This window comes from Canis lupus, chromosome 19 (genome assembly GCF_003254725.2).
Source record: "Canis lupus dingo isolate Sandy chromosome 19, ASM325472v2, whole genome shotgun sequence".
Taxonomy (NCBI): domain Eukaryota; kingdom Metazoa; phylum Chordata; class Mammalia; order Carnivora; family Canidae; genus Canis; species Canis lupus.
The window spans coordinates 2,497,064-2,514,778 of NC_064261.1; the positions used below are offsets into that span (position 1 = coordinate 2,497,064).

General features: G+C 45.6%; 1 protein-coding gene across 5 annotated transcripts in view; it reads left to right on the plus strand.

The window, feature by feature from the left end:
* TBC1D9 (TBC1 domain family member 9) overlaps positions 1-17,715 on the plus strand; it is a 114,088-nt gene that overhangs the window by 93,169 nt on the left and 3,204 nt on the right. For all 5 annotated transcript variants that reach the window (XM_025462320.3, XM_049097370.1, XM_049097371.1 and 2 more), the window contains 7 exons: positions 4,149-4,247; positions 4,395-4,463; positions 8,355-8,595; positions 13,497-13,562; positions 14,827-14,913; positions 16,983-17,057; positions 17,153-17,256. In XM_025462320.3, the coding sequence (XP_025318105.1) occupies positions 4,149-4,247; positions 4,395-4,463; positions 8,355-8,595; positions 13,497-13,562; positions 14,827-14,913; positions 16,983-17,057; positions 17,153-17,256 (741 nt within the window). The remainder of the gene's footprint in view (positions 1-4,148; positions 4,248-4,394; positions 4,464-8,354; positions 8,596-13,496; positions 13,563-14,826; positions 14,914-16,982; positions 17,058-17,152; positions 17,257-17,715) is intronic.

The following is a 17,715-nucleotide window of genomic DNA, read 5'->3' on the forward strand; positions in this document are numbered from 1 at the left end:
AAATGAGATGGGTTATTTTGTCTCTTGTTTAAGGAAGGGTAGATTTTAGAAAATGAAAGAAAAAAAATATTAGGCTCCCTCACCCCCATCACTGAATTCTATTTGTTAGAAAAAAGCACTGTTGTTACTTTAGTGAATCAGTTGTCCTCATGGGACTGAAATGCACGGTGCTGGGAGCCGGGCTCACACCCAGGCCCTTGCTCTGGGTAAAGGGAAATGTTGGCTCCAGGGGGTCCCGAACCACCTTCCTTGGCCCTATTTGTAGCTTTTCAAGTGGTGGGAGCGAAAGGGGGAGCAGGGGAGAGACAGAGGGACCTAGTCAGCGCTCGTTTTCCTTAGACATCCCCCGGAAACAGCCCGTCAGGAACGTGGAGACCGTGGCTCCCTTGCAGGTCGGGACTGTTTGCTTCTGATGGAAGAGTCGCTGCATTTCCGTTATGTCCATTGTGTTCTGTCTGTGGCCAGTGCCGGAGGCTCTTGGAGGGTCAGGCTTGGGGCGAAGTCATCCTTTCTTTAGCAGTCTGCAGACATTGTCAAGCCAACGTTTAGTATTTGTTACTGTTACTGATACTTTATTTTTTAATTTATTTTTAATTTAATTTTATTTTTTTAAAGATTTTATTTATTTATTCATGAGAAACACACACACAGAGAGAAAGAGACAGTCAGAGACACAGGCAGAGGGAGAAGCAGACTCCATGCACCGGGAGCCCGACGTGGGACTCGATCCCGGGTCTCTAGGATCACGCCCTGGGCCGAAGGCAAGTGCTAAACTGCTGAGCCACCCGGGCTGCCCTATTTTTTATTTTATTTTTAAAGATTTTATTTATTTGTTTGAGAGAGAAAGAGAGAGAGAGAGCATGAGCCGGGGGAGGGGCAGAGGGAGAGGGAGAAGCAGGCCCCCGCTGAGGGGGGGACCCTAACGCGGAGCGGGACCCCGGGGCCCGGGACATGACCTGAGTCGAAGGCAGACACTTAACCGCCTGAGCCTCCCAGGTGCCCCGGTTATTGCTGCTTCCCATTAATACATGCATCTCTAACAGCACGTCCACGCGGACAGTTTGGGGGCCCCATCTTACAGAGAAATAAACCGAGGTTCGGAGGATGCGACTGGGTTGTGTAGAATCACGACAGCCAACCCAACTAGTCAATGTGAGTTTGAATCCCATTTTGTCTAGTCCCAAAATCTGGGTTGTCATCGAGGACACTGGGAAGAACTTACTGTGGGATCGAATGGTAGGTGGCGGGTTCCAGAGCTGGAGTCTGGGCCTCAGCCTTGTAGCTCAGCCCCTGGGGAACCCTGGGTAACGTCCTCTACCCCTCGGGGCCTTGGCTTTCCCGTCTGTAAAATGGAAGTAACGGTACCAACGCCCAGGGTTACTGGAAGGAGCCAGTGACCGATCAGATAACGGGCCTGCCGCTGTAGCTGCCGTAAGATTTAGCTTCCTTCTGTCTCACGACCAACGTTTCTGCGTCGTCGGTCGAAGGCATACGGTGCACCCGTCTGATGGAAACCCCGTCCTCTGTCTGTAGCACGTACTTTGCAACATGCTTCAGCGGCTCCGTGGACTTGGATGGTTTCTGTTGACTTCTGAGGCCTTGTCTCTGGAATGGGGGAGAGAGAAAGCACTTCCCTCCTGGTGTTCCCAGGGCCTCCGGGCACCGTCACCACCCTCCACCCGCGTCGGAGCCACAACCGTCTCTCACCAGAGCCCCTAAACTGCTCTTGCTTCCCCGAAGCCTGGCACCTTTATTTCTCCCCCAGAAGCAAGCGCGTCCCTCTAACATGGGGAGCAGAGGACACTCCTTCACCTGAGCTCCAGGAGCCTTCTGGCTCACTCGGGGGCAGACTCCAAGTGCTTCCCGAGGCCTTGGAGCCCCACACACGCTCCCTGCTGCAGCAGCTGGCTCTCTGATCACCTGTGACCACCTGCCACCGCCCCTTTCTCACGCCCCTTGGGTCACAGTGGCCTCCCGCTGCTCCTCAAAGGCGTTGTGCAGGTTCCAGTGCCTGCAGGGGGACGTGGGGGGCCTGAGTGCCACCAGCCGCCCCTGCCTGGATGTGCTTCTTGCAAAGATCCGTGTGCTTGCTTCCCCGTGTCCTTTGTGTCTTGGCTAAATGTGATGTCACCAGAAAAGCAGACCTCCAGGGAACCAGCACATCTACTTTCTAGCCGGCTGTGCTGCTTCTTACTGGAATGCGTCATCTTACCTTGTGTTTGGTTTGTACTTATGAGACTACCCTGCTCCGCGCCCCCCTGCTTCCCGTCTCCCTGATGAGCACTTGCCTCTCCAGTTGACCATCCTGTTCCGTCCTGACGCTCACACCGCAGCAGCGCTAAAGCCCTTCTTTACAAACAAAAAGACCTTTTCCTTAGATGGAATTATAGCTTCAAGGAGGTAGCAGAGAAGGTACAGAGTCAGGTGCACGCCCCAGGCCTTCACCCGCTCCAAGTGAGCATCCCAGGCACGCCTGGTAAGGCTTCAGCAGCTGCGTGTGAGTTCTAGGTGTGCGTGTGCAGGTGTGTGTGCAGGTGCAGGTGCGTGTGCAGGTGCAGGTGTGTGTGCAGGTGCAGGTACGGGTGCAGGTGCGCACAGTTTTGTCACATGCCTTGCAGAACCACCACCACGGTGAGATACTCCCCTGTAGGTGCTGCTCCCCTGGGGCTGCCGGATTGTCCACCTATAGCCACAGCCACCCTTCTCTCACCCTGTCGGGAGCCCCCCTCTCTACAGTAATCTCATTTCATGATTATCACATAAAATATGCTCTATGCGTTCTTTTGCGATTAGTCTTTTTCATCATGACTTCTAGGAGATTCATGCAAGTCACTTTGTATAAAATAGTTGTGGTTTTTTTTTTAAGATTTCTTGAGTAGGAGCCTGTGGTACGGATGTACAAAGCCTCTGATTCACACACCCCCGTAACTGTTACCCGGACCAATGCCAGCACCCTCGAGATGCCCTTTGCGTCTCCTTCCTGTCCCTGTACTTCTCTCCAAAATTAATATGTCAGTTGTGTTTGTTCTTTGAACTTCATTCATGAATGTATGATTCCACTTCTACAGAATGAACTCTTTTGGTTCTGGTTTCTTTTGCGTAGCGTTATGATAGTGAGATTTATCCGAATGGTTCATTTTCGTTGCTGTGTGATAGCACTACAATTTATTTATCCACTCCACTGTTAACGAGCATTTGAGTGACTACTTGCTTTTGGCTAACAGTAGCACTATGAATATTTTTTGCATAGAAAAAAATAAACGCTTTTGGGGGGAGGTACTTAGGAATTTATGTGTGTCATTGGTATATATTTCTCTTCAGATTTAGTAGATACTGCAGACAGATGTCCCAAATGGTCATACCAACTGATACCCTGAGCAGCAGCAGATGAGGGTTTTGGCTGTACCTTGCCGACACTTGACACGTCCGTCAACTATTTCTTGACCCTTTGAATGTGTTGAACCATCGCAGCACTGCTTGCACGGGTCAAGCTTCATGCTTTCAGCAGAATTGCTTTGTTTTCCTTTTGTACCTGTAGGAGATCGAAAGCTTTATATATTCTTTCTCCACCTTCAGATTGAAAGACTCATTTGGCTTTTGAAATTTCATTCAACAAACACCCAGGTACTAGGAGGCATTTTGGAGTTTGGAAAGATAGCTAGCCCACAGTGTCTGCCATCCAGAGACAATGTGGGTTTCTGAATCGGGACAAGTGCTACTGAGCTAGGGAACAGGAACAGGGAGCCTCCCACAAGCACTTCTTCTGACCTCCCAGGCTAATGGTGAGCCTCAGATATTTCCTTTCTTCCTGTCGAGAAAATCCTTCCTTTGAAGCATTTTCATTCTTCCGTAAATGGCCCTTACAGCCTTATCCAACGTTTTCTTCCCTCTAAACTGGTTTATTGATTCCAGCGAGACTCATTTAACTGTGAAATTTAGCTCCAGCGTTAAGAAGCATGAGAGTTGCCTGTTACTTACTTACGGTTGCTAAATTGTTTTTAAAATAAAGAGCTAGTCCAGGATGCCTGTTATTTCACAAGAAATTTCCTCTATGTATCCATCCAGCTTGTGTCTCCGTAAGTCTTGCAGACATGATACTATGTACTTGCAGCAGATTTCTCAGAAATACCAATATTGCTCCTTTCTAGAAATTTGGAACCATCCGGGCAGATCTGATTGAGCAGATGAGATTCAAACAGAGGCTGAAGGTGATCCAGACCCTGGAGGATACTACGAAACGGAACGTGGTAAGTTCTTTGCAAAATAGCTGTGGCCTTCTTGCTCCATGAAGTCCTGCTTGACAGACTGAGAGGACTTAAAAGAAGAAAATCAGGCACTTTCCCAATGTAATATCTTTTGAGATTGTGAAATCCATTGTGTCCACCTTCTTATAGGTCCGAACTATTGTGACAGAAACGTCCTTTACCATTGATGAGCTAGAAGAACTTTATGCTCTTTTCAAGGTGAGTTTCAAAGTAAATTCGTGTATATTCAGGAGAATAAAAGGGTTCACTTTAATATTTTAGTTAGTTCTAGATTCTTCTGTTAAATTGTTAACAGACAACATGAGTATCAATGTGTATAAATGTGTAGAACTGAGAGTATAAAAATGAAATGCTTAATATGAAAAATAAGCATACCCTCACAACTCAGTTGAAGCTGATATTTTAGCTTTGTTCCACTCCATAAAATATTTTAGCTGTCTTCTTGGACTTGACAAAAAAGGGTATTACTTTATAATACTCATTGGAACAATGGCAAGTGAGTCTTAAACGCTGCCTGAAATTATTGTAAATTGTTATTTTTTTTTAATATTAAGCTGTTTTAAAGCACCCCTAGAGCTCTTCTATATTAAGCTATAAAGCACCCCAAAAAAAGAAATATGTAGCTAGAATAAAAATAAAGCTGTTCCAATGTCTAAGGAAAAGCCTGATTGTTTAAACTTCAGTAGTTTTCATCCTATAACTCCGCCCATACCAGTCTTAATCCTGAATGACAAAACATTTATTAGTAAATAAAGCCAAGTAGGGGCACCTGGGTGGCTTCAGTGGTTAAGCATCTGCCTTTGGCTCAGGTCAGGATCCCGGGGTCCTGGGATCGAGTCCCGCATTGGGCTGCATCTCCCTCTGCCTGTGTCTCTGCCTGTCTTGGTGTCTCTCATGAATAAATAAGTAAAATCTTCCCAAAAAAATTAAAAAAAAAAAAAAAAGCCAAGCAGATTTTTTTCTTCTGGAAAAAAATGCTTTTGTCTTAACTATCACGATCAACCTCATAGGTAAAAATGTGGCAATTAGCAGGACTTAATTTTTAAAAGAGGTCTTTTATGCTGAGACTAAGTTTATCCTGATTTCTGATTGGGTAGCTTCTTATATTTAGTTCCCTTTACTGCCAGAGCTGAACATGACTATTTGGAGGACTGCAAAGATAGCAGGAGGCACCAAAGGACAAACAAAGATCTGAGTTGAATACTAACAGGTCTTAGAATCAGAGGATGTGATAGCTGGGAATGTTTTTGCTAATACTCCCACGTGCTTGTAGGCTACTGCAGAGCACCAGCAACTTACGTGTTCTTGTGTCACTAGTGTTTACGCGAGCGTCTCTCCCTGGTAGGTACTCTGCACATGTGTGCTGCATACACAGGTAAATTAGTGATGGCTTACCCATCTAGTACAACCTGTGCATATGTCTGATGGGGGTACAAAGAGACTGAGCTTTCATTGCTGGTTAGTTAGTGATGCCCTGCGTGCAGCCCAGAAGCGTGATCAGCTGAGTGGACACCACCACCCCCACCAGCCTCCATTCGGCACTTGATGGCGAAGTCTTCATAGCGTGCCAGCCCATTCGTACTTCACTCATATGCTGTAACCAACTGTTCAGTGTAAGGTGGTTGTTCATAACAGAAGGGTCCCCCTTGGTTTCATAAAGGAAAAATACAATGATCCAAGAGATACCGTGGAACCCAAGATAAAAACTTCAGTTACAAGGATGCCTGGATGGCTCAGCGGGTGAGCGCCTGCGTTTGGCCCAGGGCGTGACCCCGGGGTCCCGGATTCGAGTCCCTCATCAGGCTCCCCACAGGGAGCCTGCTTCTCCCTCTGCCTGTGTCTCTGCCTCTCTCTCTCTCTCTGTGTCTCATGAATAAGTAAATAAAATCTTTAAAAAACCCTTCAGTTACAGACTCTCTTTTGAGTCTCCTGAACACTTTAATTGACTTCAAGTCACTTGAACAGACACTTACTGAGGCGTTAGTATGTGTCAGACACTCTGCCAGACTCTTTAGTCCTTTAAAAAGCCAGTTTCATGGGGTTTTCCTGCAGATATAAAGGAAAGATGCAGTCCTCTGCATCTTTCCAAGCAGCCCTTAAACTTGTCAAACCACCAAGCAACTATACTCAAAAAAAAAAAAAAAAAAAAAAAAAAAAAGTTAAAACTCGGAAGGAAAAGGTGGAAAGGCTGCCCCCTTGAGGCACATTTGATGGAAAATGTAGTTCAGGGACTCTGCCCCAGTTTCTCTTGAACTCCCTAAATTAGTCCTTTGGTCCATTTTGGACGTCCGGGTGTCTGGTCCCCTTTTGGTGCAGTACGGGGCTTACCAGCGAACAGGCTTGTCTTTTCCGTGAAAGTGCCCGGACCCACATTCAAGGCTGGTTCCAGGTTAACCTGGATGCTGTAGTTGGGAGGAAATGCTCTGCACACCCTTCATCCACGGACCTAGCTCAGCTAAGGAGGCCCCTCCCAGGGACCCATCACCAACCCCGGCCTCCCTTCCCAGGGCTGCTGGGCGTCACCTTCGAGCTCAGTCCTTGCGGCCTCTCTGATCTCAGCCTCCCCTGCCTCCTGCCCCGACGTCCCTGCTCCGACCTCACCAGGCACAGCCAGGAATGCAGCCCCAAAGCCCTGGCGAACTCTGACCCGCTTCCTTTATTCTCCTGAGGCTGCACCCCAGAAACCTGGCTTTGGCTCTGCTCTCCACCTCTCCTCCTCCCTCCGTGCTTCCTGCCTACCCCCCTCCTCCCTCTTTCGGTTTATTGGCTATGATTCCCAGTAAACGATTGTGATAAAGCCATCTGGGCTTTGCTCCTTTCTCTAAGTGAGAACGAAAGTGAAACACCACACAGGCTGCTGGCTCCCCGCTTACACAAGTCCTAGGCAAGGGAAAAAGATCTGCTTCGAAAGTGCTATTTTTTTCTCTTGCAGTATTTGCACTTGCTGTAGTGAAATACTCAGACAATGCAAGAGGGAACAGTAAAAATGAAGTCCTCCTTTCCATGCCCCTCCCATCTCTCCCATCTACCATCCAGAGCTAAGTGTCGGGGGAGGGGTGTCCTTCTGGGCCTTTCTATGAGGAGTTTTATCTTGTGGTCTTCCTAGAGTGAGTGCAAACATCTACCAGAATCGATATGGCTTCATGACTAAGAGGCTGCCTTGCTTCCAAGGACAGAAGCAGGAAGCTTTTTGTTGTTTCCAGATCTCTGTTCTCGCCATGCTGGTTCCTACTCATAATTTTTCTCGGGCTATTTTCAGATGTGCTCAATAAGAACACCACGCGTTCGTAGCTTGAATAGTGTGACTATGATATTTATGTCATTTCAGTGACCAAGAGACAGGGGGTTTATGGGACGCTAAACTAGGAATTCAGAAACACCCCTGATGTCATCATGCTTCTGTTCTGAGTAACTGGTTGGATGACCTTGGAGGAGCCGCTCAGCTTCGGCTTCCTCACCCTCACCTAGAAAACAAGGTGGTCACATCGCCTAAATTACAGAGCCTTTTCAGGTTAACATTCTCTCTCTTTATTTTTTTTTAAATAAAGATTTTATTTATTTATTCATGAGAGAGGCAGAGACCCAGGCAGAGGTAGAAGCAGGCTCCCTGCGGGGACCCCGATGTGGGACTTGATCCCGGGACCCTGGGGTCACACCCTGCACCGAAGGCAGATGCTCAACCACAGAGCCACCCAGGCATCCTTTGGATTTGCATTCTACTTAATTTTTTTTTGATAAAAAACTTTTATTTATTTTCATGGGAGTTATTTTTTTGAGTGCTTTGTGAGTGTGTATGTGAGGGGAGAAAGCATGGGTGCGGTCAGGGATGGGGGGGTCCCTTCCTCCACCTACCTCCAGTAATCGAACTGGACCTTTCACGCCAGATGTGAGCTGCAGAGGTGGTTGCCATGGAGTTAGTGGGGTGGTCTGGGGGTGGGGTACAAGGAGCCCTGAAACTAGAACACCGCCCCAGGAGAGGCACACAGGTTGCCCGAAAGCCTTTTTCCCACTGTCGGTCGGGGCCTTTTCTTCCTGGCGTTTGCCAAGAGATTGCATCCGCAGTGACCTTCCTGTCCTTTCATTTTTCAGGCGGAGCATCTAACCAGCTGCTACTGGGGCGGGAGCAGCAACGCGCTGGACCGGCACGACCCCAGCCTGCCTTACCTGGAACAGTATCGCATTGACTTTGAGCAGTTCAAGGGCATGTTTGCTCTCCTCTTTCCCTGGGCCTGTGGGACTCACTCTGAAGTGCTGGCCTCCCGCCTATTCCAGTTACTAGATGAGAACGGAGATTCTCTGATAAACTTCCGAGAGTTTGTCTCCGGGCTAAGTAAGCACCTGATGTCGTTGCATGAGTTTGGAAGGGGACCCTGGGGCCGGAATACCTGCCCCTCTCCTCAGGGTCCTTAGAGCTGCCCTCAGGGCCCCAGCTGCCTCCAAAGATTGGGTTTGGAGGGCAGAGGAGCACATTGTAATGTTTGCAAACTGCTGGTGATGTTTTTTCTTTTAGTTCATGAGTATACTAAAGGATTAAAGCCTTGCCTTCTACATTCGTTAGTTCTCAGCACTAGTTAAAAGGCCTTCTCAGAGAATTTCCAGGACAATGAAATGCCAGCTTAAACACTGGAAACCACAGACTAGGATAACTTTACAAGGGCAAAATATGTGGGTGGGTTGTTTTTCTTTGACAAAAATTATATTTATATTATATTTCATAAAATTCTTTAAAAACATTTCATAATGGGCTGAAGAACCCACAACAGCTCTGCAGTCTAAATGGAGGTTTTAAAAAAATAATAATAATAAATAAATAAATAAATAAATGGAGGTTTTCATCTCTCCATTTGGCTTGGAGGCAGGACCGTCCATCATGAGCAAGCCACCCCCACCCAAAAGCAGCTCCTGGTCTCTGCCTGCCAGCCTCTCTGACCGCTATCTCTGTGGCAGGACTGCCCTGTGTTCTTTTGAACTCTTGTGCCATTTATAATTGAGCAGAAGAGCCAAGGGGAGTAGAGCTTGGCCTGCCGGATGGGAGGTGATGGTCGTAGCAGATATTAGTCAGGCTGCCAGAATGAGAGAAGCAACACAAAACTGTTCGTTCCAGTTGTGCCAGTCTGTGACCTTGGGCCGCGTACTTTAAAACAGCATGCCCCCACCCCCCCCCAGAAAAAACAGCATGCCCCAGGAATGATGAAGGGGTCAGGCACAGAGCCAACAACGATTCCAAAAAGTGCTCTAAGTCTTTTTTTTTTTTTTTTTTTTTTTGCTCTAAGTCTTTAAGAAGAATTACTAGAAGGCTTAAAAGCCAGAGGAAGCTGATGGTTTTTTAAAAAGGAAAAGGGGTATAGATGCGGTGCTCTTAGGAAGGAAAAAAAGTATTTGTATAAAGCACTCACATATATGTTTATGGAGGGAGAAGGATGTGTGAGAACTAGCCCTTTTCTAAGTGCAGACGCTGTTTGGAAGCTTCAGAATTTATACTTTATCACTAAATCCACACAAAGCCATTAGAGGGGGATGTAATGATAGCTAACATTTCTTTTTTATTATTTTTTAAAATTTTTTCTGTTTTTTTTTTTCTTTTTTAAAGATTTTATTTATTCATGAGAGACACAGAGAGGCAGAGACACAGGCATTGGGAGAAGCAGGCTCCATGCTGGGATCCCGACCTGGGGCTCCATCCCAGGTCTTCAGGGTCACGCCCTGGGCTGAAGGCGGCGCTAAACCGCGGAGCCACCCCGGCTGCCCCATAGCTAACATTCCTACAGCATTTACTCCGCTCCAGGTGCTGCCCTAATGCTGTGTGTACATCGAGTTTGCCTAAAGCTCACAACTGCAAAGTTGCTGTTTGAACCCAGGCACTCCAGGGGCAGTATGTGCTGTTACTATCAGGCTTTATTACCCACCTGCTGACTCTTAGTATCTCCATTTGCAGTTAAAGAGATGAAAGCTCAGAAACGTTAAATAACTGGCTGGGACATTAGTTTTGAGGGAGTCAGTACTTAGTCTGTCATTGGACTGAGCGGCACAGTTAGTGCGTGCTGGGCCCAGGATTCGAACAAGGGCTGTCTGGGTTCGTCGCTCACCCTGTTCTCACTACTCTGTGCTGGGGATGGCAGGCAGGGTATTTTTTTAGGGAAGGAGGAGCTATCCATTTTTATTTACACAAGTAACACATAAAGTACCTTCCACCTTTTATTTTATTTATTTTTATTTATTTATATATTTTTTTTACCTTCCACCTTTTAAAAAAAAAAGTGAAACGATCCAAACAAGGCTAAAAATCCTTTGATCCTCTCTTAATCTTTTCTGCCCCCCAGGTAACTTATGGTCAGATGGGTGGCTGTCAAAAGGAGATTTTAAAAAATTATCTTTGGGGGAAAATTTTTTTTTAAATAATTAAAAAAATAAAAAATTACCTTTGGGCGAGAATAAGGAGGAGGAAAAAGAGACCGGTTCTGCATGTAGGAAGTCATAGAAATAAATATAAACATTTAATTTACTGAAGTTCAGTGATTCCAGTACGGAAAATGCTCTTCAAAATCTTCAAGAAAAGAGAGGAAAGTTTGCAGTCCGGGATCATGAAAAACACTGGGAAGGAGTATTTAGGCTTCTCTGAAAGCAGTCAGGTTGTTGAGCAAAGTCAGCCTCGCCCTGGATCCTGGGAGAAAGCTCAGAGCTGTCATCAGTCATGTGGGTCAATGACAGTTACGGAGACAGACAGACAGACAGACAGACGAAAAAGAGAAACTGTCCAGGCTTTAAAAAACTAAAAAATGAATCCTGGAAAAGATGGATCGGTAGTTTTCACGGCAATCCCCACAAAGTCCCGTCTAGAAATTCATGAACAGATGGTCTGTACGGAATGAGAAATGAGGGATTACTACCAGAGGCCCCGGGGGAGCTGTGTCTCCTTTCCCAGTCATGTTGCCGAAAGGCAGTCTCTAAAGATGTCATTGGTGTCACGATTCAGGTGGTTGTTGGACAGAACTCGTTATACATGGAAAAGGTGGGGGTATGGTTGGTGATTGGGTGACTGACTGAACCCTGGCCCCCCAAAACGGGCCGGTTAGGGAGTCAGTTTCAGTGAAGAGGTCTCTAGTACTTTGGGCTTAATATTTTACCTCGGATCATTTCTTCTTCTGCAAATGAGTTACCGTCAGGATCAAATGAAATATTTCACGTAGAGTTCCTGGACCGGTGCCTGACTTAATAAAGGGTTAGTTCCGATTGTTACTAGGATGACACTTCATCCCCCTCTGCTGGCCTCAGTCAGTAAACTGAAATCATAGAAAAAAGGGGAAGGCCTACTACCAGATGTGTGGGCTACACGAAGCTGGGAAAGAGCCAACACATTGGATGACAAAAATGAGATTAAAAAGATAGGATTGGCAAAAACGAATTGGTAAGGATAAACCAGAAATCCTAAGTTTTGAGAAATGATTATAAAAAGAAGCAGGGACACCTGGCTGGCTCAGTCTGCTGGAGCATGCAACTCTTGATCTCAAGGTTGTAAGTTTGAGCCCCAGGTTGAGTGTAGAGATTACTTAAAAATAAAAAAATCTTAAAAAAAAAAAAAACCTAGGGTTTTGGCATATGGTATAGTGGGTTCAGGCATGGGATCTAGGGTTAGACACATCTGAATCCAAATCCTGGGCTTCCCACTTAGGAGCCTATGACCTTGAACACGGTCCTTACCACCAAGAAGCTCAACGTTCCTTAGCTGTAAAATTAGGATAATATTTATGTCCATCTCATGGAATTATTGTGAGAGAAAAGCGAACTACACATGTTAAGTAGTTGGCATAGGACTTCACACAGAGCAAGTCCTTAATAAATGTCATTATTTTTGTGATGAATATTAGTTGGTGTGCAAGCATCTGGGGGTTTAGTTAACCATGTGGTCAGAATGAAATCCCAGAGCGAGAGTGTAAACAATCGAACGCAGACTCAAGGCTGTCCTGGTAGAAGGATCTAGAATAACTCCACTGTTATCTGAAGTAGACAAGAGGCTCCTGGAACTCTCCAGAGAGATAGTGACGGTTGACACCTAAGGTAGATGTGAGTAAAAGCAGAGGCGTGTATAAACTTGCCTTGAAAAGATAATCTTGGGTGGGGGGAGGGGACAGGTGCGTTGTCCCCAAAATCTGAGGAGTTGTTGCATTGAGGCAACAGACCTATTCTGTTTGGCTTTTAAGAGTAGAATAAGGGGAAGAAGAGCGTTTCTAGATCTCTTTTTGAGTCGTGGACTCTGGGGTTTATTAAGGACTATGAACATGTTCTTCCCCACAAAATGACATACGCACACAGAGACAACATTTTACATTTTCGGGGCTTCCGGGACGTACTGAAGTTGAGATTGCAGGTTAAGGATCCTAAGACTAAAAAATTGCAGAAGAACTCTCAGTGTTTAAAGAACACATGGGTGGAATGAATGCCTCTGGTGGTGATAAGCTCCCTGTCCCTGAGAGTGTTCAAGCAGGTGCTAGACTCCTGATTTTCATGGATGAGGGGAAATGCCTACATTTAGCGGGACGTTGGACAAGACACCCCCTGATGTTCCTGCCAACCCAGATTCTATGATTCCTCTTTTTCCAAAGCTCATTAATCGTCAACTAGGTGCTCCGAGGCTAGATATTTACAGAGGATTTTCTGATTCCTAAAATACACATGGACTTCAAAGGGAAAAATAACAGAGTTCTTTGGATTGAAGTGACGGTGATACAGTGTCAGGTATAGTAGGATGAATTAAACTGGAGAGACATTTAAGAGACCCCAAAAAACAACCAAAAGGGATCTCTACGATGAGTAATTGGAAGCGATCACAAACCTATTTTAGGATTATTTCTGAATTCTGTTAGAGTGTTGAGACTCAGTCATATGGTTTTTCTTATTAATGCATTTATTATGTGCCGGGCACTGTTAGCACATTTAGTTCTCACAGTCCTCTGATCCTGATGTCAAGACCACCAGTAGAATCTTCTATTTATTATCTGGCCTTATATAGAGGAAACTGAGGTAGAGAGAGGTTAAGTCTCTGAAGGGCAGATAGTAAGGAAAAGGGGATTTGGTTCCAGAGCTCTTAGCCCAGATACGTCCTGGCCTGGGTGACCTTGTGTCCCCGATGTCTTGATTTCAATTTGCAAGAAGAAGACCTTCCAGGGGAGTGTTTAGCCTGGAGGGTTAGTACCACACACAGTACATTCCACATTGGTGCTTATGTGATTCTAGGTGCTGCGTGCCATGGGGACCTCACGGAGAAACTCAAACTCCTGTACAAAATGCACGTCCTGCCCGGTAAGTGAGCTCTCCTTTTTTTTTTTTTTTTTTTTTGATTTACAAAATCATTCACTGGTCACTAGAGAAGAACTGAATAGTAATTACCTACGTAGCTTCCTGGCTCAGTATGTGCTTGATCCCGTGGTCGTTCACTTGTCCAAGGTAGGAGTTGTAATAGAAAAGAGCAGACCTTCTGCGAGAAGGAGAACAAATAGGATTTGGTAACTCATAGGATACGAGAGCATGAAAGAGAAGAGAGGACCCTGAGATTCTGAGTTTAGGAGATGTTTTTTGGTTAATATTTCATCCATTTAGGGATGCCTGTGGGGGCTCAGTGGTTGAGCATCTCCCTTGGGCTCAGGGCGTGACCCCTGGGGTCCCGGGATCGAGTCCCACATCGGGCTCCCTGCAGGGAGCCTGCTTCTCCCTCTGCCTGGGTCTCTGCCTCTCTCTGTGCCTCTCATGAATGGATAAATAAAATCTTTTTTAAAAAGATTTAATTTTATAGAGAGAGAGCACAATGGGGAGGGGAAATGCAGAGGGAGAGGAAGAAGCAGAAGCAGGCTCCCCGCTGAGCAGGTTGTCCCACGTGGGGCTCCATCCCAGGACGTGGGGCTCGATCCCAGCCACCCAGCCTCCCCTAGAAGGAGCCGTTTTCACACTGACAGAAACAAGTGGGAAAGGTGGAGCTCAGGTTTACAAAGGTTGCCCTATAAGCCGGGATATATCTAGCAAAAACTTTTTTAAAAATGGGGGATTGGCATTAAGGACAGACTCAGGGTAGATTGTACACTCGAGGATTAGCTTTAATTGCATATGGTTTCCTAGAATTTGGTTTGTGAAAGCAGCATTTCACAGTAAAATTTAGGAAAATCTCATAAAAAAAATCTCATGTAAAGGAACACTTTGGCGTGAGGTTGTTAAAAGGGAAGATTGAGTGAGCCCCCCACCTCCCAAAGGCTTTGGAGGCAGCAGGCGTTCAGGGCCCCTGGTGATGTGCCCCATGCCGCCTTCTTTTTTTTCTCTTTTAAGATTTTATTTATTTATTCATGAGAGAGACGAGAGAGAGAGAGAGAGAGGCAGGGACACAGGCAGAAGGAGAAGCAGGCTCCCTGTGGGGAGCCCCATGTGGGACTCGATCCCGGGACCCGGGTGTCAGGCCCTGAGCCCCCGGATGCCCCTCCGCTCCACCTTCTTACCTTCAGCGTCTCCCCGCCCCCCATGTCACCTCCGCTGAGTCCTGCTCTGCCGATGTAAGACGTCCCTCTCCGTCCCTCTCTAGAGCCATCCTCTGATCAAGATGAGCCAGATTCTGCGTTTGAAGCAACTCAGTACTTTTTTGAAGACATCACCCCGGAATGCACGCACGGTGAGTGGGTCTCCTCCCCAGGGGGCTTCTGCCACTGGAAGGAGTTGCCCCCAGGGCTAGTGAGGCGGACACATGTACCGATCTGGTTCCCTAATGTGTGACTTTCTGTTCACACTGGTGAAGCCTGGCAGCCGACGATGGGGGCAGGTACTTCCCACTGGTGGAACCGTGGACACCGTGTCCCCCCGGGCTCAGAGAAATCATGGCCTGTGGAGCTACGTGTTTGGCTCTCGCCTCCCGGCCATAGTCAGACTCCTTAAGCACGTCGTCCTGTCATCACGCTGTTATCCAGAATCAGGACATTGAGGCCAGAGTCCTCCTGTGTCTGTCTTGCTCTGCAGCACGTGTCAGCAGACTTCGGCCCATGGACCTAAGGTGGCCCATGGTCTGTCTGTACAGCCCGTGAGCACAGAGGGCTTTTTACCTTCTTAAACATTTTTTTAGAAATCAGAAGTAGAATAATATCTCAAGACATGGGAAAATTGGATGAAATTTTAACTCGAGGGCCTATAAATAAGTTTTATTGCAACACAGCCAAGCTGTTCATTTATGCAGAGCCTCTGGCTGCTTCCAGGCTACAGTGCTAGAGTCAAGCACAGAGAGGCAGCACGGCCTGCAAAACCTAAGATACCTACTCCCTGGCCCTTTACCCCAAAACATTTCAGAAAAGGATCCACCTGTTTCAGAATGCTTTAGCAGCGTTCACGTACCAATGGCATGTAATAATCACTAAAAGTTGCTCTTTTAAAAATGTTTTTTCTAACTCCAAAATCACAATTGCTCTGTGTTGTAATCTTAAAAATATGGAGGTAATATGTAAAATAAGCCAGAGGTATCTTTAAATTTTGTAATACAAAAATAACGGTATCTTGAAATATTTTCTGTCCTTTTAATTTGTATAACATGTACTTATAATAATATGCAGGTATATATCATAAGACTGGGATCAAACTGCATAAACAATTTTGTATCCTACTTTTCTCACTTAAAATCCAGTGAGCACGTCACCCTGCCATTAAACATTCTCTGAAAACACGGTTTTTAAATAGCTGTATAATATCTATTGCACAAACTTACCATGTATTAAATGTTTTTTTAATGTCGGTCTCCTAAATCGTTTTCGATATTAGGAGGAGAAGAGCTTCTCGGTAACATAGAGTCACCAGTCACGCTGTGTCTTAAACGCTGCTGAGATTCACCTGATGCTAAATTCAGTGAGGGTCACTTATCTGGCAAACCAGCCACCTTTTGGGTGAGGGAAGAAGTTCTGGAATGCATTTTGGCAGCGGACAAACTGAATGGGAACGGGGAGCGGGGGCTGTAGACCTCTCCCTCTTGAAGTCCTCCTATGCCCTGCGATGTCCTGTTTTAAGAAAAAGGAAAACAGAAGTGGTTTCCTTAAAAAAAAAAAAAAAGTGGTTTCCTTGACAGTCCTATTTCTGAAATGCCAAATTATGAATGTGAAGGAATTTTGTAGGATTTTTTTTTTGTTTCCTTTTATCAACATAGATTTCACTTTTTTTTTTTTTTTTTTTTTTTTTAAGTTCTTGATCTTTCGCAGGGCTTGAGAGCAAACCAGTCTCAGGTATGCAGAGCTAAGATGATAATGTCACAGAGAGGGTAGGGAGGGCCACATCATCGGGCCAACACTACCATGTTTTAAGCATGGAAGACCACGTGACATCGTTCCTTTCATGCCTAATTCTGGACTCAACCCCAGTTGTGAAAAGTAATTCTGGGGAGAAACCATGACCGAGAAATAGGGTTGTCCGATGAAATATGGAAGGCCTAGTAAAATCTGAATTTGAGATAAATAAAAAATCATTTGTTTAGCCCAAGTACATTCCATGTGATATTTAGGACTCTCTTATCCTAAAACGTGATTTTTTTATTTATCTCCAATTCAAACTTCACGGTGTGTACTGGGTTTTGTTATTTGCTTTATTTTGTTTGTTTTACTGACTCAGGCAGCCCGACCTAGAGGCTTTTCTGTTTTCTACTACAAATGCTAAATCTGTGAGTGTATTATATAACATTGCATTTTTTTTCGTCTGAATATTTCTTGGCAGTGGTTGGGTTGGATAGCAGACGGAAACACGGTGCGGACGACGGCTTCGTTACAGTGAGTCTGCAGCCAGACAGAGGTAAAGACGTCCTCCTCTGCATGTTTGCCTTACTGCAGGTGGAACACTGGTTTCTTGACATCCAAATGCTTAATTTCTTGACACTTGGATTTTAGGGAAGAGGGCAAATTCTCAAGAAAATCGTAATTATCTGAGACTCTGGACTCCAGAAAATAAATCCAAATCAAAGAATGCAAAGGATTTGCCGAAATTGAATCAGGTGAGTGTTTAACATTTCGGTCTATTCATTTCAAACCTTGAAGTTCTGTTTTCCAGTCATAGAAAGATGTAGAATAAGTACCCCTCAAAGATCGTGGAACTTGAGGTATCTAACTGGGACCTGTTTGCACGTTCTTGTGCATCAAAAATGTGCTCAGTCGTGAGAAGTCTGACCCCCTCAGAGAAAATGTGAAGCACAAAATAATCAGTTTTGAGAGATGATGCATTCTCATTTCAGTCATTAAAAATATCCTCAGATACTCAGAAGACAAGCTCGTGCTGTTTTCAAATCACTGTGTCCGGCTATAAAGATATCTAACACATTCTCCTTAAAATAAAGCTGAAATGTAATGAGGCAGATAAAACAATATAAATAATTACAACACAGGATGACAATGCTGAGTCTCCCAACAGGAGAGACGACACATCACGTGGGTGGGGAGCGGAAGGCCTTAATTCT